We start from the raw sequence: 21,533 nt of genomic DNA on the forward strand, positions 1-21,533 counted from the left end.
GGTGGCGAGAGGAGGGGCTTCTAGGGGAGGGTCTGAGGAAGGAGTGGTGAGGGAGGGGTCGGGGAGGGGGAGAGGGATTGGGGGAAGGTGCTGTGATGAGAGGGGCATTGAGGGGAGGGGTTGGAAGAAGGGGCCGAGAAGGACGTAGGGCGGAGTTGGAGGAAGGGGCGTTAAGAAGAGGGGTTGAGGAGGGGGCGGGGCCGGTGAAGGGGCGGGGAGGGGAAGGGTATTGAGGGGAGGGGAGGGCGGTGCGGGGAGGCGTTGGAGGAAGGGGCCGAGAAGGAGGTGGAGGGGAGGGCCGGAGAGGGGAGCGCTTGGTGGAAGCGGCGGTGAGGGGAGGGGCCGAGAAAGGGTCTTGAGGGAAGAAAAGGTTAGACACCTGAGGGCAGAAGGCTCTGAGGGGGTACAGCCGCGCGGGGGTCCTTCGCAGAGGACCCGTAGGGATTCTGGAAGAGGAGGTGCGGGGCCGTGCCGAGGGGGCGGCCGCCAGAGCATGCGCACGGGCTCTGCAGCGGGCGGGCGCGGAGTTGGGGCGCGGGGACGCGGGGCGGCGCGAAGCGGGGCCCTCTGCCGCCCCGCGCTCTCATGTACGCCTTCTACTCGCTGCTCATCTACATCTTCTACAGCCTCTTTCGCAGGGATGGCGGGGCCGCGGCGGCCGCCGACCCTGGGAACCCCGCCCAGGTGAGCGGGGGCGGGCGCAGCTCGGCCGGCGACCCCCTTCCGGAGAACGGTTTTGCAGGCCGGCGCTGCGTAGGTCCCGGGGCGCTGACGCGGGGGAGGGGCCGTGCCGAGGACCCCGTCTCTGGTGTTGGAAGCTGAGAGCCCGGCTCCAACCCCTCGGGCTCAGTTCTCGGAGGCAGGGAGCCCCATGGGCTGCCTGGCCTCGCCTCAGGGGCTCCCCCCCGCTCCCTCCCTAGAGTGCCTGCTGCAAGCCCGGGGGTCGCCGCCGCCCCGACCAGCCCACCGCAGAGCTGTGGACCGAGCTGACCGGCCTGGTCGGTAGGTACTGTTGGTGCATCGGGAGTGCTGCGTCTCCCGGGGCAACGAGGGAGCGCCGCCGTCCGAGAGATGCAGGGGGTGCTCGTGCCCTCATTGGAAGGGAGGAAGCTGGCAGGTGCCGGCTAGTGGCCTTGCATCCGACACGTGACCCAGCATGCCTACCCGTCCCACTCCCTCGCAGGCTGCTCGGAGTCCGAGGATGGACCGGGAGGGGCAGCGGAGGGCCGTCCGGCTGAGGTCTCACTGGAAGAGGCTCTCGTGCGTCTTGCGGAGTTCCTCTCAGTCCAGCTGGGGGCGGAAGAGAGCTTCGGGAATTCTGCCGACCTGAGCAAGGTAAGCAGAGTTGAGATTTCTACAGCCACGTGTTCTGTGTTTTCAGGCCTACTGATTTCCATCCATACCCCTGTATCCTCCCCACCCGGCCCCCATCCTTTTCCACTTTGATTTCTATTTCTTTCCCAGCCTGGTGATGTTCCCCCACTGTTGACGGTGACCGGTCAGCTCTTGGCCCTCCTGGCATGGATTCGGAGCCCCAGGGGGAGGCAGGTCCTGCCCCAGGCGACGCAGCCAGCCTCAGGGGTGCAGCCCCCCACTCCTGCTGGTGCGTAAGGAGTAGTGAGTTGAAGAGGGAGTTTGTTCAGGGAGTGACGCCCACCAGAACCCTAGCAGCCAGATGTGAGGTGTCCCTTCCTTCAGGCCAGAGAGCTCTTCTGTCCTAACTGGGTCCACCCCACCCCAGGATCCCCATCCCAAGAAGAAAGCCCTTCCGTTTCACCAAGGGGTGAGGCCCAGGGGCAGCAGTCTCCTCAGTTAGAGGAGGACCAGAGGGCTTGGCAGCGGCTGGAACAGCTCATCCTTGGACAGGTGAGGGGCCCAGGAGGCAGTGGGGGGGTGGGGGGTCTGGGAGGGGCCTGGAAGGAGGCGTTCCACCCGGTGCTCTTTCCTCCTTTCCAGCTGGAGGAGCTGAAGCAGCAGCTGGAACTGCAGGAGAAGGAGCTGGGCCAGCTGCGTGTGGGAGTGGTGAGGCTGCTGGGGTGGGGGCCGGACAAGGGGGACGTGAGAGGGTCTCAGCCTCCAGGTGAGTTTTGAGTGCTTCCTTCTCTCCCAGGGGGCGACAGACTCGGAGAAAAGGGTTCAGCATCTGACTCTGGAAAACAAGGCCCTGAAACAGAGCCTGAGCCTTACTCGGGACCTCCTGCTGCACTGGGGCCCCGCCCCCCCCAACAGGGCCCCCCAGGTATCCTGCTCCTTAGCTGCTACCGTCCCTGCAGCCCGGGGCTCCTGCACCCTGGTCTCTAGCAACACTGCCTGGGCTTCCTCAGGACCTTGTGCTCGCTGGAGCAGAGGCAGGGAGCCCCCTCTGACCCTTCAGACCTGAGGCCCGGACTGTGGGCGGCAAATGCATGGTAGCCCCGTCAAGGAGACTGATGCTCATGGGAGAATCTCCTCCTTTCAGTCCATGGTTTCTCCCAGTGACTGACTCCAGGAGAGCAGAGAGACTTGGGGAAAGGAGCCCTGCATGGAATTAGGAGGCATGGATGTGTGACCAGCTTTGTGAGCCCCTGTCGACTTGACTTTCTCATCTGTAAAATGGGGCAGCTGGAGTGCCCCTCCCTGAGTTTCCTCCTGGCTCCATAGTTCAGCTGGCCGCCACTCCCCTTGCAGGAGCAGGAGGAGGCAGAGGCACTGCTGGAGCTCCGGGGCCGGCTTCAAGAGGCCCAGGACACCACGGAAGCTCTCCGAGTCCAGGTGGGCTCTGGGCCCAGGGGCCGGGAAGTCTGGGGCTCTGGGCAGGGGGTGTCTGAGGCAGAGCCTGGTAAGTGCCTGTTTCCTCAGTGACAGGGCTGGGGTTGGGTGGGGCAGCTAGGGGTGCAGGAGGCGCAGCTGCAGGGCCTCCGGGGGGCCCTCCGGCAGCTCCAGCAGGAGACGGAGCAGAACTGCAGGAGGGAGCTGCAGCAGATGCGCGCGCAGCTGGCAGGTGAGGGCTGGGGCTCCGGAGCTCATGGGAAGGCTGTGGGTCTGGGCTTTCCCTCACAACAGCCTTCCTGCCCCCAGGACTCCATGCTCGCATGGCCAGCTTGCGTCAGGGCTGTGGGGACCTCCGAGGACTGGTCAGCACCTTTACCCAGAGCTGCCAGGGTTCGCTGAGCGAAGCCCGGGGCCAGGTCAGGACCCCTCGCTCGCCTCCCTTGCACTTGTTCTCTGTGCAGCCTCGTCACTGGCCTTCCCTTGGGGAACCCCTGCTCTCCTTTCCTTTCCAGTCCCAGGGTCTTGTCTCGTCTACTGCAAATCTTAGGTTCTGGAACCAGAACAACTGTGTTCTGTGCAAACTGGGGTGACAGTGAATCCCTCACAGGATTGCCAGGAAGCCCACGGTTCTCCTCGGGTCCCTGAGCTCCATCCCAGGCCCACTGAATGATGCCCCAAGGGTCTGAAGCCACTGAAAGTTGTGGATCCCCACAGCTGGGGGCCACGTGGTGGATATTGCCCTCAGCACCCCGTCCCTTGCTCTCTTCCCACTGCCTTCCCCTTCCTCACCTCTCTGTGCCCCCAGGTATCGTGGGCCCTGGGGGCACTGTCAGCGGGTGGGGCTGGGACTCAGCTCCTGGAGGCACAGCAGGAGCCCCCAACTGGATGCCCAGGGCGGCCGCTGGAGCTCAAGGGTATGGCAGGCTTGGGGAGCAAAGGGCTGGGGCGGCAGAGGTGGGGGACGTGGAGGCTTTCCACGCTTCAGGATCTGGGAGGTAGCCCCCTGACCTGATCTCCACCCCAGGAAACATCCGTGTGCTCTGTCGGCTGAGGCCAGGGACACCCTCCAGCTTGGTGAGCTTAGAGCCCGGCCCGGGTGGCACTGTCACCACCTGCTATCGAGGGCACCAGCGTCGCTTCCGCCTGGACTGGGTCTTCCCTCCACACGCCAGCCAGGAGGAGGTGATGCTCCACCCTTTCACCTGTGTCGCCTGTCACTCAGAGTTCCCTGGAGACCAGAGAAGGCTCCCTGTCTGTCTGCCCTCCCAGGAGAGAGGGCGGCTGGACTCCAGCAGGGAAGGGAAGGGAGCCGGAGGGTCTGGGAGGCAGGACTGGTATTCTAGCTGGGCACCTACTTTCTTTCCAGGGTTTCCGCTTTGCATCCCCCCACCAAACTCTACAGGCTGGGGGAGACAGACTTTATGGCTTAAACAGGAAGATTAACATTTTCAAAAGTAACTTTGTGCCAGGAAACGAAGGAAAATGAACATGTTTGAGGTGATGGTTACTCAGGGGGCTGTGGAGCATGGCTGGGGTGCTGTTGTTGTTGTGAGGTCAGTACTGTGACCTCCTTCCCGCAGGCTTCACTGGCTGCCCACTCCCCTGGCCCAGGGTCCAGAGATGGTCAGCTCTGAGGGTGGGTAGCTCTCCTTGCTTTGTGGCCAAGGGGAGTGGGGGGCACAGGTGAGCTTCCAACCCCAGCCCCCCGCTGCCTTGTTTCCCGCACACTATCTTCACTGCACACCAACTTGCAACTAGAGCTCAGGAAACAAGGCTGAGAGCTGGGAGGGGGTGAGGCGAGGGGCAGAGCTTTCAGAGACCCAGACCTGTGCTGGCCTCACGGGGACAGACTGTGATGAGAGTGCCTGGCAGGTACTCCCTCCCCCACTTTTTGGGGCACTGCAGCTGTTTTCCACCTACCTCTATTTACCCCCCATACCACCCCCACCCTGTCTTCAGTCTCCATCCCAACTGCAGCCCTGAACAGGGGTTCCTTTTCTACTGCCTTCTGGGTAGCCTTCCTAGACAGGGTCCTCCAATTCTGGCTGAAAGAGCTAAAGGATTCTGTTACTGGGCTCCCTCACCTGTAGTCCCTATCTCTGTCTGCAATAGCGCCCCCAATGCTCCTTTCTAGCCATGGAGTCTTAGCAACCTCACTGGCAATTCTGGACTCTGCCCTCGTAGCTGGCAACCAAAATTTCAAAGAGATCTGACAGCCCAGTAGTTACCCGCCACCTTCTGGGCACAAAAGCTGGCCGACTGTGTCATTGCTCAAGAGGCTGCTGCTGGTGTCCAGCTGCCAACAGGACGCAAGTCCCAGCTCCATCTCCCCTTCACCTGCCTCTCTGCACCCTCCCAGGGCCTGACTTCCAGGATCCTGGTTGCCCACCAACCTCCACACATGGGACTCTCTGGGTTCATCTTTCACGTGCCAAGTGCTGCACTAGTCCTCTTGGTCCACATTCTCACTTAATCCTCACAACAGGTGCCACTACAGTCCTCATCTCACAGAGGGCAAGATGAGTGACTTGCCTCCAGTCACACCCAGGGTTTGAACTTGGCCATGAAGCCCAGGGTCTGGGCTCTTGACTGCTACACCCCCAGCCTTCCAAGCAGTCAATCGTCAGGATTCCAATACTCTGCATCGCCTGTTCCTCCTACCTGTCACGTCCCTTCCCTTCTTTGCCTGGCAAATTCTGGCAAATGCCACCTTCTCCAGGGAGCCTCACCTGTCTGTTGGGAGATCCTCTCTTCCACTGTGCTCCCCTAGAGCCAGCCTCCTTCCAGGGGAATCAAGTTTTGTTCACACCTTGCCCCAGGTCCTGGGGCTTAGGGCCCCTCCCAACCCCTCCTACCCCTAGGTCTTCAGGGAGCTGGAGTCGGCTGTTCTGTCCTGCCTCGGAGGCTACAGTGTCTGCATTTTCACCTACGGTCAGACAGGGACGGGAAAGACCTACAGCATGGAGGTGGGAAAGGGGGCAGTCTGGGTGGCTCCTGGGGCCAGGGGCTGGGATGTGAGCCCGATGAGGCACCCCACCCTGTCCCCAGGGCCCGCCTGAGGACCCTGGCATAGCTCCTAGGGCGCTGCAGTCACTGTTCCGGGAGATGGGAACAGGGGGACAGCACCACGTGACCCTCAGCATGGTGGAGATCTACAACGAGGCTGTCAGGTCAGGGCCGCAAACGGTGCCTCCTCCCCGCCCCGGGCCCCAACTTCTGGCTCCGCCCCCCAGAACCCCCAACAGAGCCCTCCCCTTTTTCGCCAGGGACCTCCTAGCCCCAGGGCCTCCCCAGCGCCTGGCAGTGAGGCAGGGCCCAGCAGGCGAGGGGGGGATCCAGGTGGCTGGCCTCACCCACTGGGACGTGCCCAATCTGGAGTCGTTGCACCAGGTGAGGCTGCTCGGTGGGGCTGCGCAGTCCTCCAAGCCCCCGCCCTGTACTCCCACCTGGGCCGCGGACGCCGCAGCAGGCCAGCCCTGTCCTCCGTCCTCCAGATGCTGAACCTGGGGAGGAGCAACCGGGCCACCGCCGCCACAGCCATGAACCAGCACAGCTCTCGTTCGCACGCGCTGGTCACGCTGACGCTGCGCACGGCGTCCCCATCAAGCGGTCCCGGCACCGCAGGTATCTCGGCGTCTGAGGCCTGCGGGGGGCTTCGCTGCACCCGAGACCGGGCCTCCCTCCACGCCGGGCTCTCTCGCCTCTGCAGGCACGCTGCACCTAGTGGACCTGGCAGGGTCCGAGCGCGCCTGGAAGGCAGGGGCGGCCGGCACGTCGCATGAAGACCGGGACGGCGCTCAGCGTCTGCGGGAGGCTCGGACCATCAACCGCTCGCTGCTGGCGCTGGGAGGAGTGATGGCCGCACTGCGGGCCCGCCGGCCACACGTGCCCTTCCGCGACTCGCAGCTCACGCGCCTGCTACAGCCCGCACTGGGCCCCGGCGCCACCGCTGTGCTGCTGCTGCAGGTGGGGCCAGGCAGCCGCGGCCCCGCGGGAGGGTTGTTTGCATGCCAGGCGCCGCCCACCCGGGCCCGCCCACCAGCGCAGCTCCCCGCAGGTCTCCACGCGGCCCGAGGATCTCGGCGAGACCGTGTGCTCGCTCAAGTTCGCCGAGCGAGTGGGGCGAGTGGAGCTGGGGCCTGCTAGGCCCCGCAGGGCCCCGCGTTCTGGGACCCCCTCTTCCCTGAGCACCGACACACCACTCTCTGGGACCCCCTGCACCGCCACGCCCTCGCCCGGCAGCCCTCCAAGCCCCGGCCTGGACAGCGGCTCCAGCTCGGCCCTGGCACCGCCGGAGGACCTGCCTTCGTAGTCCTACCCAAGGAGTCTGGGTCGCGTCTCTGCTGGCAGAGGCAGCAAAGTCCCTATTCCCCCCACGATCTCCTTGATCTCTGGGGGCCTGCTGACCCCCAGACTCCCAGAGTCCACCCCTTTCTCTCCCGCTCCCAGGAGTGTTCCGCCTGGGGTAATGATCACCGCCCCCCCCAACCCCCCGCCCCAGCCCAGGCCCTTAGCCCTTTGCTTATCACCATCTGCTGTTATCGTGCGGCGCACAGCAGGGGATCCCAGAGCCGCGGAGGCAGACCCTGGCCAAGTGGCCACCAGACTCACAACCCCATCACCAAACATCAGACTTGCATTAAAATGTCGTTTGTTCCTTTACTGTTATCTTCCCCACTACCACCACCAAAACCAGGTAGGGTCTCCATTCTCCGTCCCCTCCCCCCAAAGGTGCTACCTCCTTGCCAGGCAACAGTGGAGGGGGGACAGGACTTAGGGATGGAGCGGCTGGGGCGGTCATTAGGTTTTCCCTCCCCCAGCCCGGAGCCAGGGAGGGGAAGTGACAGATGGTGATGGATGGATGGATGGATGGATAGATGGACAGAGGGCTGGAGAAGGTGGGACCAGGAAGGGGACAGGAAGGGCTACTTCAAGCAGAGCCCTGCTCCTTTCAGCCTTGCCTCTCGGGGTAAGAGAGGCATGACTGACCATCAGGGCTGCGGTGGTGCCCAGCTGGGCCACAGCTCTTCTGGAGTGTCCAATAAACACGCGGACTCTCAGCACGGCTGGTACCTCGTGTCTCAAGGTGGAGCCACACATACCTTGGTTTCCCCTCAACAGGTCTAAGGATGGCAGGAGAGGGTGGGAGAGGAAAGCAGCCCCTGCCCTGGGAGCCTCACAGGCTGTACCAGGAGAGTAGCCAGCCTGGGGTAGGGGCAGCCAGGTCTCGGGGGTGGCTAACCCACGCATCATAGATGCTTTTGTTGGGTGGCACCCCCTGGAAGAGGGCGTCTAGATCCCAGAGCAGCCTTGGAGGGCCATGGGTTTCAGGGACCACCCCCCAATAGCCTGTGCTGGTTGAGGGGGGGCACCGGGGGCAAGAGGTGGGTGGCAGTGGGGCAAATGGCATCACCACGTTGGGAGTGTAAATGGGCAAATAAGAGGTAGGTAGCTGCCCCCAAAGCGAGGCCCTGTGGCTTCCACCAGGGAGTCCCCCAGGGCCTGGGGTACCCTGAAGTAAGTGGAGGGGCCAGGCTCTGGGTTCAGGGGAGAGGGGCGAGGGCCTGCTGTTTCCCCCCTGGGAAGTCTCCCCTTCTGCTCTCAGGGACCCTGGGAGGGGGCAGACGGGCCACAGAGGTCTCTCAGAGCTGGGGACTGGAGTGGGTGCCTCTTCCTCCCCTATGTGAACTGAGCCTGACCGACTTGGGCTGCTCGGCGGCGCCCCCTCCCCGGAGTCCCCTAGCAGAGACTTTATGCTGAAGCCCTCGCAGGGCGGCGGCTGGGGACTGGGCGGCCGGTAGGGCCGGCCATGCAGCACATAGGGGCCCAGGTCCTTGGCGAAGGCTCCCCTCGCGCCCCTGCTCTGCCAGCGCCTGCACAGGGCCGTGTTCTGCAGCCGCAGCGCCTCGGCTGGGATCAGGCTCACGTCGACCGCCCAGAAGTTGCCCTTGGCCTGGGGTTTCGCGGGATCTTTGGGCACCTGGTGGAGGAGGGGGGCAGGCTTGGGTGGGGCTGTACGACCCCGGATACTCAGGATTTCCGCCCGCGTCCCGCCCCCAGGCTCCGACCCTCACCCTGCCCCACCTTGCGGAAGCATCGGTTGGAGGAGAGGTTGTGGCGGATGGAGTCTTTCCAGCCCTCGTAATCGTCCCTGAAGAAGGGGAACACGGCCTGGACCTGACGGATGATCTGAAACCATCGGGCGGGCAGCGGGCGCCGTGAGCCGGGGCGCGTGGGCGGGGGGCCACGCTGCCCCTCCCCTAGCCTCTGCGTGGCCCCCCCTCGCCGGGAAGGGGACTGCCTGAGTGCTTTAGCTCTCTCCCTGGGTGCCCAGGCCGGGACCGGCCCCACTGGCATGGCTGGATAGGGCCAGGTCGGGGTGGAGGCCGGAGCCTGAGCCTCCGAGCAGGGGCCAGGTGGAGGACGCGTCCGGGGACAGGTCTGATCACGGAGTGTGAGGGAGAGCGGGCGGGGATCCTCTCACCTGGGCCAGCTTCAGCCTGCGGGAGGGTGCGGCCTGGATCACCAGGGCGATCATGGCCAAGTAGGTGTAGGGGGGCTTGTCATGCCGCAGGTATCTCTTCTTCCTCCTCTGGGGGGGCTGGGAGGGCGACTCCCCCCCGGGGAGCCCCAGGCGGGGGTTGCTGCAGGGCCCCATGCAGAGGAAGCAGGCAACGTGGGCAGGGGTCCGGCCGGGTGGTGGGCGCAGGGCACTGGGGCAGTGTGGTAGTGTGGTGAGGAAGAGCTGGGGCCTGAGGCCAGGCGGGGGCTGGCGGGCCAAGCCCTTTATCATTCGGATGGAAGGGGGAGGGGAGGGGAGGCCAAGGGAGGTAGAAATACGCGGTGGGGGAGGGGAGCGTGCAGAGGGCAGCCACAATTAGCAGGTTTCGGTTAATCTGGGAGGGAGGGGCAGGGAAGATTCCAGTGGGGGCTGCAGGCGGCCACCGAGGCCTCATTCCTCACCCCTGGGCTGCCTTTGGCACCCCCCCTAGAGCTGGAAGGAAAAGCCCTTGGAAGGGGCTTATGACCCACAGTTACTTTATCCCATCTAGATCTCAGGTTCACATTTAACAGATGGGGGAGTGATTGGTCCAAGATGAGCCGCCAAGAAGGGGTGGGTCCTGCCCAGAGTTCAAGGCCAAGCAGCTAGCAGGACTTGGGTGGTGGTCTGGGAGGGCTTCCTAGAGGAAACCTCAGAAATAAAAGAGGGATACAGTTGACTCAAGGGATTTTCCCACAGGCTGCTGCATGGCCCCAGAAGGCTCCCCAGGCCCTGGAGGTCACTTTCCTTCCCTCCTTGGTGCTGGTCAACAGTGGGTCCTGGGAGATGACCATAATAATAGTCCCTCATTATTCCCTGTGCACCTCACTGGTCCTGGGTAAGCTGGACCCCCCTGGCTTGAGAGAACTTCCTGGAAGTGTGTTTGCCTCTCTGCTCCTCTTCTGGTCCTCTGGGTCCAGATACTCTGGAGGTTGTCCCCCGAGGAGGACGCCACTTGGTCCTCTGGGGCACTCAGGCAGTGCCCCTGGGTGGGTGTGCATGGAAGGAGAGGCTTTCTAGCCGTAGGTGTTTACTGGCTACCGCTTGGGGCCAGGCCTTGAGAACACAGCCCTGTGGGTCATGGTGCCTGCCCAGGGGAGCCTGCGAGAACCACTTGGCATCACCCTGGGCAGGAGTGAGGACAGGTGTGTTATGTCTGGGTACACAGGGCTTCCCAGGCAGCCCCAATGCCCTGTGGCTTAGGCTAGGAGGGAGATGCTCCCCAGGCAGGAGGGGGTAGGCCTGAGTGGAGGAGGGGCACTCTGGGAGACAGAGGGGAGGCTGAGCCTGGGGAGGCCTGCAGGGCCAGCACCCCTTGCTCAGCCCTGGCCAGAGCTTCTGAGTGCTTTAGCAGGCACAGGGCTTGGCCCAAAGGTGCGATTCTGGAAAAATGCATTTGGCAGCTGCCCTGAGACATGGTCCTTCTGGGTCCCAGACACTTCTGTCCCCTGACCTCCTCCCTGGCCATCTAGTCTGTGGCTCTGCCCCTCAAGTCAGTCAGGGCCTGTGCTCTGTACCCTGACCCAAAGCCTGGGTTCCCCCCGGTGAGGACTGGGCAAGTTTGCAAAGGGATTATCAGGCCCAGGACACCAGCAGTGGTGGGGTGTTGCTACTAGGACCCCCAGACCCGAGGAAAGCCACAGAAGCACAGGGAGACACTTTCTATCGCTTCACTCTAAGATTTCGGCTTTTCTTGGGCAGCAGCAGCACCCCTTCCACACACACACACCAATTATACCCTTAGAGAGGTGAAAATCTGCAGCCTACAGTGGGTGCCCAGCTCTCACCGAGGTGCTGAGGGAATGGGTGAGTGATGGGTGCAGTGGAGGAGGAAGCCTGGAGCTCAGATGGATGACGTATGTGGGGTACCACACGACTCCCTCCGCTGTCTCAGACTCTTTCTTCAGACTTCACCTGGCTTCCTCTGGATCCCTATGTCACCTCCTCAACGCCTGTCTGTTTCCAGGGCTCTAGCTGAGGGGTCCTTGTGTCTCACCAGGCGACCTATGGCCTCCTAGCTCCACTCGGTCATTAGAGAGGTCTTTTTCTCCAACAGGTCTTAAGTCACCCCCTCTCCTCCACTGGTCCTCCTGTGCTTCCAGGATAAAGCCCAGCTCTTGGTTTGGCGTTCAAGGCTCCTCATGTCCTGACTGTTCATCACTGACCGCACGTACCACCCTACCGGGCCCCCGCCCTCCTAAACCACCACCTCAATTCTTCCCACCGGGTCCTTCCACCTTTGCGCATGCTCATCTCTACACCAGTGATGCCCCTGCTTTGTCGAGTGAACTCTGACCCTTCCTTAAAAGCTCAGCGTAAATAGATGACCACCCTCCTGGGAACCTTTTGACTACTTGCCCTTCCCGCCCCAACCGGGCCCCACCGCGCCGAGGACGCCCCTACCACAGACGTTCGCACCTTACGGTCAGCAACCTCTCTCTAGTTGCTCTGCGCAAGCCCCGCCCCCGCGCGGCTCGGCCCCGCCCCCGCGCGGCTCGGCCCCGCCCCCGCGCGGCTCGGCCCCGCCCCCTGCTCCCACCGGGAGCCGCGGCTTCCGGCTCCGGGACCCGCGGGCCGGAAGTATCGCGTTGCCATGGCGAGGGCCGGGCGCGGGGCCCGCCCCCGCGGCGCCGGGAGGAGCGCTAGGCTGAAGGACCCGCAGACGGGCTCCGATCGACTGCGCGGTGGCTGCTGGCGCGAGGCGGAAGGTGAGGCGCGGACTTCCGGGGCCTGCTGGCGGGAGGGGAAGCGCCGGAGGTGGGAGGGGGAGACGGGGAGACGGGGAGGCCCGGGTCCGGGCGGGAGGCTGTCCAGGCCCCGCTTGGGCGCAGGTGGGTGAGGCCCGGGCAGCCGGTGCTGAGGGTCAGGAAGGCTCCTGGAGTGGCAGGCTGTGAAGGCCACCGGTAGGCTGTTCACGTTTTAGCTAAATGTGGAGTTGTTTGCAGCCTTGCAACCTGTTGGTCAGGTAGGCAGCACTAAAGTTACCTCCATGTCAGCTGAGGAAATTAAGGCCTGCGGAGAAGTGACTTGCCAGGCTTCTTGTGGGCTTTGGAGTTAGGCCAGAGGAGAAACTGAAGCCTTTCTGGGGCAAGTTCCTTAAACTTCCAGGGGTTCAAGTGACCTCACTTGTGGGGGGGATCCTGGGCTCCAGCTCACAGATCGGTGTTCGGGCGGGAATAGTAGCTGCTGTGTGGTAAGTGCCGGCCGTGCTGGTGCGGAGGCGCTCGGGCCTGGGAGGGAGTATCCACGCCGGGTTGGGGCCCCTCGCCGTCCTGGAGCAGAGGCTGAGGCGACTGTGGGATTAATTTCCATGGGTGCGGAGACGGGAGGTGTGTACGGAGTCATTCCAGGTTTGGGGAAGCGGGAGAAAGGCTAGACCTCCCCAAGCCTCTGGGCCTGCCTTTTCCTCCCGGTCCTTAGCTTGGGGGTGGAGGTGCACGGGCACCACGCTGCTCTTCTCAGTCCCTGCCTTTGCTCCCCCAGGTGCTCCCCACCAGGATTGGGGAGCTCTCCCTGGGAGAGGTGTAAAGGGCCTCTGTGCCCTGGCTGGGCCGCCTCATTCACTTCAGGGGCCGCACTCCTGATCACCTTGCCATGTGTGTGTCAGACCACCACCCTACTGAACCCCTGCAATAGTGGTGGAGGGGAGGGGAGGGAGTAAACCTCCCCTGTCCCTTTCCAAGCTCTGTGGCCTTAGGAAAGGTCTTGTCAGCACATCAGATTGAGAAAAAAGACAGAGAGGTGAAGGAAAGTCTAGTTCCACAGACACCCAGGGGAGAGGGTCCTGGGGAGAAGGAGCATGTGCTCCACTGCCAGGACCCCTGTGTGGGCAACGCGGTGAGGCCCGATGGCGGACGGCGGGTTCTGGGCTGCTTCCTTCCTGGGCGGCTGTGACAAACACAAAGATGGCCAGCACTTCGCGAGACCTTGGTCATTCTTTGATCTGACCACTGCTGTTGTGTTGGTTTTGTGTGGCGCGCTTTGTAAGTCTCACCCCCACCCACCCCCTAGAACCTCCTCCCGTTCTGGAAGGAGGAGCGTGGTGTAGTTGCAGGTGAACCCCGGGAGCCTCCAGGACTCAGATGAAGCCCCTGCAGAGCCCTCCCCACTGTCAGGGAGGTTGCAATGGCCCTCGCTGCTCTGGCAGGGCCCGCAGTGAGCATTGCCGTTGCCGACAGGCCTCCTGTGTTTCCTCCGGGCTGATCTCCGGGTGGGTGAGCAATGCATGTGTCACCATCGCTGGCTCTGCATCCCAGTGCTGAGCCCGGCCCTGACGCAGCTGCACACACAGCTGAGTGGTGGTCCTTTCCATTCAGCCGGCTCAGTCCCAAGCTCACCATCTCCTGTGTCCCCTTCTGTGCCGTCCCCCAGTGCCCGGAATGCATCTGCTCCTGTGGTTATGGGTGCTTCCTGCAAGTCAGGCACCGGGTTCAGGGAAGAAAACAGTAAATTGAGTCAAAAATGAAAACAGGGTGAAGAGACAGGAGTGACAGGGTAACCACAGGAGACCTCTGAGGAGGTGATATTTAACTTGAGATCTGAGGGGCTTCCCTGGTGGCGCAGGGTTTAAGAACCCGCCTGCCAAAGCAGGGGACACGGGTTTGACCCCTGGTCCAGTAGGATCCCACATGCCGCGGAGCAGCTAAGCCCATGTGCCACAACTACTGAGCCCGTGCGCCTAGAGCCCACGCTCCGCAGCATGAGAAGCCACCACAATGAAAAGCCCGCGCACAGCAACAAAGAGTAGCCCCCGGCTCGACGCAACTAGAGAAAAGCCTGCGCGTAGCAACAAAGACCCAATGCAGCCAAAAATAAAATAAATAAATAAAAAATTTTTTAAAAATACACTTTAAATTGAGATCTGAGTTACAAGAAGGAGGGAACTATTATTAGATCTGGTGGAAGAACTTTCCAGACAGAAGGCACAGCTGATGCAAAGGGGGAGTGATGATGAGGATGGTAGATCAGGGGTCTGCAAAGCTTTTCTGTGAAGGGCCAGAGAGTAAGTATTTTAGGCTTTGCCGGCCATATGGTCCCTTTCGCAACTTTTCTGCCTTTTTGTGGAAAAGTAGCCACAGACAATACGTAAGTACATGTGCTCTGTTTCCACAAAACTTTATTGATAGACCCTGAAACTTGAATTTCATATAATATTCATGTATCAGAAAATATTCTCTTTATTTTTTCCCCAATCATTGAAAAAGGTAAAAACCATTCTTAGCTTATGGGCCATACAAAAACAGACAGTGGGCTGTAGTTTGCCAGTTCCTGTGCCAGACACCAAAAAATGCCTTGTGTATTAACTCATTGAATCCTCATAAGACCCTTATAAAGAAGGTACTATTATTCCATTTACAGATGAGGAAACTGATTTAAAAGAGGTCAAGAAACTTGACCAATCCCCTCAGCTGCTGCCACTTTAGACCCAGAGTCTGGTTCCAGAGCTCAGCTCCCAGTCTCTGTGGTATAGAGCCGAGGTTCCTGAGGTGCAGGAAGCAGTCTGGTGTTGAGTGGGAAGTGGAGAGAGGTGTGGGAGGGGACAGCAAGGCCAGGGGTGGCCAGACCACTCAGGGTTAGAGGCCAGGAGAAAACTTAGGTTGTATACTTTTGTTTTGTTACATCAAACTTTACTGAGGTATAGTTTACCTACAATAAAAGGCACCTATATAAAATAATTTGGTGGGTTTTGATAGATGTATACATCCTTGTAAAAGCTACCATAATCCAGATGTAGAGCATTTCCATCATCCCCATTCCCTTCCCCAGGCATTCACTGATCTGCTTTTTGGTTTTGTTGTTGTTGTTGTTTTAAATTTATTTATTTTATTTTTGGCTGAGTTGGGTCGTCATTGCTGTGCACAGGCTTTCTCTAGTTGCAGCGAGCGGGGGCTACTCTTCGTTGCAGTGCGCGGGCTTCTCATTGCGGGGGCTTCTCTTGTTGCGGAGCACGGGCTCTAGGTGCGCGGGCTTCAGTAGTTGTGGCACGTGGGCTCAGTAGTTGTGGCTCGCGGGCTCTAGAGCGCAGGCTCAGTAGTTGTGGCGCGTGGGCTTAGTTGCTCCATGGCATGTGGGATTTTCCTGGACCAGGGCTCGAACCCGTGTCCCCTGCATTGGTGGGTGGATTCTTAACCACTGTGCCACCAGGGAAGCCCTGTTGTTGTTTTTATAAATTTACTTATTTTATTTATTTACTTTTGGCTGCGTTGCTGCACATGGGCTTTCTCTAGTTGCGGCGAGTGGGGTCTCCTCTTCCTTGCGGTGCACGGGCTTCTTATTGCGGTGGCTTCTCTTGCTGCGGAGCATGGACTCTAGGTGCACGGGCTTCAGTAGTTGTGGCTCTCGACCTCAGTATTTGTGGCTTGCGGGCTCTAGAGCGCAGGCTCAGTAGTTGTGACGCACGGGCTTTGTTGCTCTGCAGCATGTGGGATCTTCCCAGAGCAGGGCTCGAACCTGTGTCCCCTGCATTGGCAGGCAGATTCTTAACCACTGCGCCACCAGAGAAGTCCCTACTTTTTGTTTTTATAGACTCACTGTCCCTTTTTTTTTTTTTTTAAGAATTTCACATAAATAGAAGCGTACAGAATGAACACTTCTGTGTCTAACTTCTTTGTCCAGACAGAGCGTTTTGGAAATTAAGATTGCTGCATGTATGTGTGGTCCGTTCTGTCTTTGTTGCCGAATGTCTAGTACCCACCGCATAGATACACCACCTTTTACTCTCTGTGCACACACCTGTTGATGGACATTTTGATTCTTTCCAGTTTTTGGCTGTTATGAGTAAAACTGCTGTGACTACTCGTGTCTACAAGTCTTTGTGTGGACATATACTTTATTTCTCTTGGGTTGAGTTGATAGAAATGATGGTTGAAATGCGTATTTGTGTTTAACTCTATAAAAAAGTACCAAACTATTTTCCAAAATGGTTGTATCATTTTACATTCCCAGTTCCATATCCTCTTATCATTCTTTTAAAGTTTAGCCATTCTTGCGAGTGTTGGTAGCTCGTTGTGCCTTTAATTGGCATTTCCTTAATGATGAATGGTGTTGCACATCTTTTCATGTCCTTATTTTATTGGCTATTTGTATATCTTCTTTTGTGATGTGTCTAAATCTTTTACCCGTAAAAAATGGGTTGTTTGTCTCATCAAGCTTTAAGAATTCCTTGTATATTTAGGATGCAAGTCCTTTGCCAGATACATGTATTGCAAAAATGTTCTCAGTCTGTGGCTTGACTTTTCATTTTCTTTCTTTCCTTATTCCTTCTCCCTTTCCTTCTCTCTTTCTTTCTCTCTCTCTCTCTCTCTCTCTCTCTTCTTTTATTTATTTATTTATATATATTTTTTATTTTTGGCTGTGTTGGGTCTTCGTTGCTGCATGCGGGCTTTCTCTAGTTGTGGTGAGCAGGGCTACTCTTCATGGCGGTGCATGGGCTTCTCATTGCAGTGGCTTCTCTTGTTGCGGAGCATGGGCTCTAGGTGCGTGGGCTTCAGTAGTTGCGGCGTGTGGGCTCAGTGGTTGTGGCTCGCAGGCTCCAGAGCACAGGCTCAGTAGTTGTGGCACACAGGCTTAGTTGCTCCGTGGCATGTGGGATCTTCCTGGACCAGGGCTCGAACCCGTGTTCCCTGCATTGGCAGGCGGATTCTTAACCACTGCACCACCAGGGAAGCCCCTCTCTCTCTTTCTTTAATTTGGCCGCGCTGGGTCTTAGTTGCGGCACGCGAACTCTTAGTTGCAGCATGTGGGATTTAGTTCCCTGACCGGGGATCGAACCCACGCCCCCTGCATTGGGAGCACGGAGTCCTAGCCACTGGACCACCAGGGACGTCCCGACTTTTAATTTTGTTACCAGGGTCTTGAACAGCAGATATGTTTAATTTTGATGAAGTTCAGTTTGTCATTTTTTTGCCTTTATGGTTTATGCTTTCTCTTATGGTCAAGAGGTCAAGGATCATTGTTTTCCGTGGATATCCAGTCATTCCAACACCATTTTTGAAGACCATCCTCTCCCCATTGTATTACCTTAACACCCTTGTTGAAAATCAATTGACAGTATATGTTTGGGTGTATTTCTGGATTCTTTATTATATTCATTGATCTTATTGCTAATATCCCACATATTTGATTATTGTAGCTTTATAATAAGCCTTGAGATCAAGTACTGTTAATTTTCCAACTTGGTTTTTCTTTTTCAAATCATTTTGGCTCTTCAAGATATTATGTAGTCCTATATAAATTTGAGAATTTCTACAAAAGGGCTTACTGGCATTTTGATTGGGATTGTATTGAAGCTACAGATCTATTTATGTAGGTCTCTGTATTATCTATTGCTGTATAACAAATTACCCTTAAATTTAGTGACTTAAAACAATAAATTTTTGTTATCTCACAGCTGCTGTGGGTCAGGAATTTAAAGATGGCTTGGCCGGGTGGTTCTGGTTCAAGGTCTCCTGCGGCTGCATTTGGGATGATCAGCCAGGGCTGCATCATCTGGGGGCTGGGGCAGGGGTCTAGGATCTGCTCCCTCCCGTGGCTCTTGGAAGGAGGCCTCTCACGCTAGGGCCTTTCCTAGACCACTTAACTGTCTCACAACACGGCGGTTGATTTCCTCCAGTGCCGGCGATCCAAGAGAGAGCAAGAGGCTGCACTGCTTTGTAGACCTGGTCTCTGAAGTGATGCGTCATCATTTCAGGGTTTTTTTTTCTATTTGTTAGAAGTGATTAAGTCTAACCCATATTCAGGGGGAAGGGGATTAGGCTCTACCACTAGAAGCGGGTGTCAGAGCTTCCATGTTTTGTGACACGAATTTTTTGAATGATATATTTACCATTTTGCATTTTCCAGTCCTTTGTTGCCAATACAAAGACATGAATTTGATTTTGACATATTGTCCTTGTATCCTGCAACCTTGCTAAATATACTTATTTATTCTAGTAGCCCTATTATAGATTTCTAAAGATTTTCTACATGTCTTTTTACTTGCCTTCTGCATGTAAAGAGTTTCCAATCTTTCCAATCTTTTTATCCCTTGCCTTAGTGCATTGGCTCGGACTTCTAGTACAGTGTTGGATAGGAGTGGTAAGAGTAGATATTCTTACTTTGTTCTCAATCCTAGGGAGAGAGTGTTCATTCTTTTCCCATTAGGCATGCTTTAGCTGTAGGTTTTGTGGAGATGCCCTCTATCAGACTGAGGAATTTTCCTTTTATTCTTAGTTTTCTAAGTTTTTTTTTCTTAAGTCATGAATAGCTATTGAATTTTGCCAAATGCTTTTTCTGCTTCTATTGATTTGATTGTATTTTTAAAATAGCAAACTATGTTAATTTTTATATTTTTAAATTTTATTTTATTTTTAAATTTTATTTATTTTTGGCTGCGTTGGGTCTTCGTTGCTGCATGCGGGCTTTCTCTAGTTGTGGCGAGCGGGGGCTACTCTTCGTTGCAGTGCTTGGTCTTCTCATTGTGGTGGCTTATCTTGTTGCAGAGCATGGGCTCTAGGCACGCCGGCTTTGGTAGTTGTGGCGCGCGGACTCAGTAGTTGTGGCTCGCAGGCTCTAGAGCGCAGGCTCAGTAGTTGTGGTGCACAGGCTTAGTTGCTCCACGGCATGTGGGATCTTCCCGGACCAGGGCTCGAACCTGTGTCCCCTGCATTGGCAGGCGGATTCTTAACCACTGCATCAACAGGGAAGTCCCCTATGTTAATTTTTTAAATGTTAAACCAACCTTTCATTCTTGGAATAAAGCACAGTTGGTCAAGACATATTATCCTTCTTATATATTCCTGGATTCAATTTGGTAATGTTTTTTAAAGAATTTTTGCAACTATTCATGAAGCAATCAGTCTGTGGTATTCTTAAATTGTTGTGTCTTTGGTTTTGGAGTCAGGGTAATACTGGCTTCATAAAACAAGCTGGGATGTGTTTCTTCCTCTTCTATTTTCAGAAAGCATTTTTGTAGATTCTGTATTATATCTTCTTTAAATGTTTGTTATAATCTGCCAGTAAAGCCATCTGGGCTTGGAGTTTCTTTGTGGGAAAGTTTTTAACTGGAAATTTAATTCCTTTAATAGATATAGGGCTGTTCAGGTTTTCTATTTCTTCTTGAGCCCATTTTGATAATTTGTTTCATTCCGGTAATTTGCCCATTTATCTAAGTCAAGCATGGCAATTTTTCTCTATAAAGGGCCAAATAGTAAATGTTTTAGGCTTTTCAGGCCATATGGTCTCTGTTGTGGTTACTCATCTCTTACTGTACCATGAAACAGCCATAGACAATACATGAACAAACGAGCATGGTTGTATTCTAATAAAACTTTATTTACAAAAACAGATGGTAGGCCGATTTGGTCCATAGGCTGTAGTTTGTCAACCCCTGACTTAAGTTGTTAAGTTTATTATCATAAATTGTTCAGAACATTCTCATTTTTATCCTTTTAGTTGTCTGTAGGATCTGTAGTGATATCCCCTTTTTCTTTCATGCTGTTGGTAATTTTTGTCTTCTTTTCTTGATCAGTTCAGCGAGAATTTTATTGATTTTATCAACATTTTCAAAGGAACAACTTTTAGTTTAAATATTTTTCTCTTTTTGTCTATTTTATATTTCATTAGTTTTTGTTCTTATTAATATTTCCTTTTACTTACTTTGGGCTGAATTTTCTGCTTTTTCTAGCTTCTTATTAAGTTGGACGCTTTGGTCATTGATTAAGTTGGAAGTTTTGGTCATTAAGTTGGAAGCTTTGGTCATTGAAAGAAATAACCTTTCTTGTTATTTAAGCATGCAAAGGTAGAAATTTCTTTCTAAAACCTGCTTTAAATGCATCTCACATATTTGATATGTTTTCATTTTCATTCAGTTCAAAATATGTTCTACTTTCCATCTTGATTCCTTCCTTAGCCTGTAGGTTATTTAGAAGTATGCTTTAAAGTTTCCAAATATTTGAGAATTTTTCCAGATATCTTTTTGTTATTGAGTTCTAGTTTAATTCTAATGTGGTCGGTGAACTTTCTCTGTATGCTTTCATTCCTTGTAAACTTATTGAATCTTATATTAAGTTCCAGCATATGGTCTGTCTTTTTTTTTAGGGTTAAACACATTTACAGTGTTGTGCAACTATCATCACTCTCAATTTCCAGAACTTTTTAATTACCTGAAGCAGAAACTCTGTCCATTAAACAGTACTTCCTTACTCCCCCTTCCCCCAGCCCCAGGCAACCACCATTCTGCTGTCTATCTCTGAATTTACCTATTATATAAAGGGAAATCATACAATATATGTGCTTTTGTCTGATACATTTGTAACATGTATCCGAATTTCATTCCTTTGCATGGCTGAATATTCCATCGTATGTATATACCACATTTTGTTTATTTCTTCATCTGTCGATGGGCATTCGAGTTGTTTTTGCTTTTTAGCTATTGTGAATAATGCTGCTGTGAACTTTGATGTGCCCATAGCTGAGTCCCAGATTTCAGTTCTTTTGCTTATATACCCAGAAGTGGAATATGCCTTTGCTTTCACACTGCATGATCGGTAGGGTCACATTCTATTCTGTGCCCTAGCTCACTGTCCTGTGGTACAGAAGTTGGAGACGATGTCAGTCTTTCTGTCTTCAGAGCCAGGCATTGTGCACAAACTGTGTCTCCTCATCCGTGGGCCTGTTGTCCCAACTCCTGCACCCCTAGAGTGTTTTCACCTGGCTTCAAGTTCACAGGATTCGGCTGTGTTATGTGTTACCAGTCTCCTGGTGTGTTTCTGGCCTCAGGTCATTCCCGGACACCTCTCCCATGCAGCGCCCCTCTCTCTGCTCTGGGGCTGCTACCGTTCTTCCCTGTGACCTCAGGAATGTGTAAACAAATCATGAACTCTCTTCTGGATGCCCCTCTAGTTCTCCTCCTACGTTTGTGGAGGTCTCAGTGTGGACATCTACCCGCACATGTCTTCTTCTAAAGCTTTGTGGCCTCATTGCCCCTTCCCCCCGTAACTCTCCAGCCCTGTGCTTCTGGCAGCATCTGGCAGCATCCTGCCCACCCCCAGGCCCAGCATCATTGTGTGTGATGTGTGTGTGGGTGACTGAGGTTCGAATCAGAGCAGACCCAGGGTCACAATGCTGTCCCCTCCAGAGCCCACTTTTGTTATTTTGGTTTTGACAGTCTTGTACTTGACAGACCTTAATTTCCAAGTCTGCACGGTGAGGTCATGGCCCATCAGAGTCATGAGGCCAAAGAGACTGCGTGCAGCACCGCGGC

General features: G+C 55.8%; 3 protein-coding genes across 6 annotated transcripts in view; 2 read left to right on the forward strand and 1 right to left on the reverse strand.

The window, feature by feature from the left end:
• Positions 1–376: 376 nt before the first annotated feature.
• Positions 377–7,413, forward strand: KIFC2 (kinesin family member C2). 2 transcript variants are annotated; one of them, XM_082433528.1, is made up of 18 exons: positions 377–684; positions 921–1,002; positions 1,184–1,335; positions 1,465–1,603; positions 1,742–1,866; positions 1,957–2,022; positions 2,111–2,239; positions 2,668–2,751; positions 2,866–2,980; positions 3,058–3,167; positions 3,557–3,665; positions 3,776–3,933; positions 5,613–5,717; positions 5,800–5,921; positions 6,018–6,141; positions 6,246–6,375; positions 6,461–6,717; positions 6,809–7,413. In XM_082433528.1, exons 1-18 carry the CDS (start codon positions 586–588, stop codon positions 7,061–7,063), a joined length of 2,361 nt encoding a protein of 786 aa, XP_082289654.1. In that variant the 5' UTR covers positions 377–585; the 3' UTR covers positions 7,064–7,413. The 2 variants fall into 2 exon arrangements, with proteins under 2 accessions (XP_082289654.1, XP_082289655.1); XM_082433529.1 differs by lacking the exons at positions 377–684; positions 921–1,002; positions 1,184–1,335; positions 1,465–1,603; positions 2,866–2,980 and having other exon boundaries at positions 1,789–1,866.
• On the reverse strand, positions 7,391–11,755 carry FOXH1 (forkhead box H1). 2 transcript variants are annotated; one of them, XM_082433531.1, is made up of 4 exons: positions 11,711–11,755; positions 9,236–9,464; positions 8,836–8,940; positions 7,391–8,731 (listed from the first exon to the last, which is right to left on the reverse strand). In XM_082433531.1, exons 2-4 carry the CDS (start codon positions 9,407–9,409, stop codon positions 7,928–7,930), a joined length of 1,083 nt encoding a protein of 360 aa, XP_082289657.1. In that variant the 5' UTR covers positions 9,410–9,464; positions 11,711–11,755; the 3' UTR covers positions 7,391–7,927. The 2 variants fall into 2 exon arrangements, with proteins under 2 accessions (XP_082289657.1, XP_082289656.1); XM_082433530.1 differs by having other exon boundaries at positions 9,236–11,749.
• Positions 11,756–11,870: 115 nt separating this feature from the next.
• PPP1R16A (protein phosphatase 1 regulatory subunit 16A) overlaps positions 11,871–21,533 on the forward strand; it is a 29,822-nt gene continuing 20,159 nt past the window's right edge. Inside the window, exon 1 of one of the 2 annotated variants that reach the window (XM_082433384.1) lies at positions 11,871–12,000. In XM_082433384.1, coding sequence (XP_082289510.1) covers positions 11,886–12,000 — 115 coding nt within the window. In that variant the 5' untranslated portion in view covers positions 11,871–11,885. The remainder of the gene's footprint in view (positions 12,001–21,533) is intronic. The other variant, XM_082433385.1, reaches the window with a different exon arrangement.

The sequence above is a fragment of the Balaenoptera physalus genome, assembly GCF_965194825.1.
Source record: "Balaenoptera physalus genome assembly, chromosome: 17".
Lineage (NCBI taxonomy): Eukaryota > Metazoa > Chordata > Mammalia > Artiodactyla > Balaenopteridae > Balaenoptera > Balaenoptera physalus.

Bases quoted from the DNA above. Each gene is read 5' to 3' on its own strand.
- KIFC2 (XM_082433528.1), top strand. From the start codon at position 586: ATGTACGCCTTCTACTCGCTGCTCATCTACATCTTCTACAGCCTCTTT. The intron at 2,752-2,865 runs GTGGGCTCTGGG...TGGGTGGGGCAG, and splicing joins CGGAAGCTCTCCGAGTCCAG to CTAGGGGTGCAGGAGGCGCA. The intron at 3,934-5,612 runs GTGATGCTCCAC...TCCTACCCCTAG, and splicing joins CACACGCCAGCCAGGAGGAG to GTCTTCAGGGAGCTGGAGTC.
- FOXH1 (XM_082433530.1), bottom strand. From the start codon at position 9,544: ATGATAAAGGGCTTGGCCCGCCAGCCCCCGCCTGGCCTCAGGCCCCAG. The intron at 8,941-9,235 runs GTGAGAGGATCC...CGATGGTTTCAG, and splicing joins GCAGGCTGAAGCTGGCCCAG to ATCATCCGTCAGGTCCAGGC. The intron at 8,732-8,835 runs GTGGGGCAGGGT...CTCCTCCACCAG, and splicing joins CCAACCGATGCTTCCGCAAG to GTGCCCAAAGATCCCGCGAA.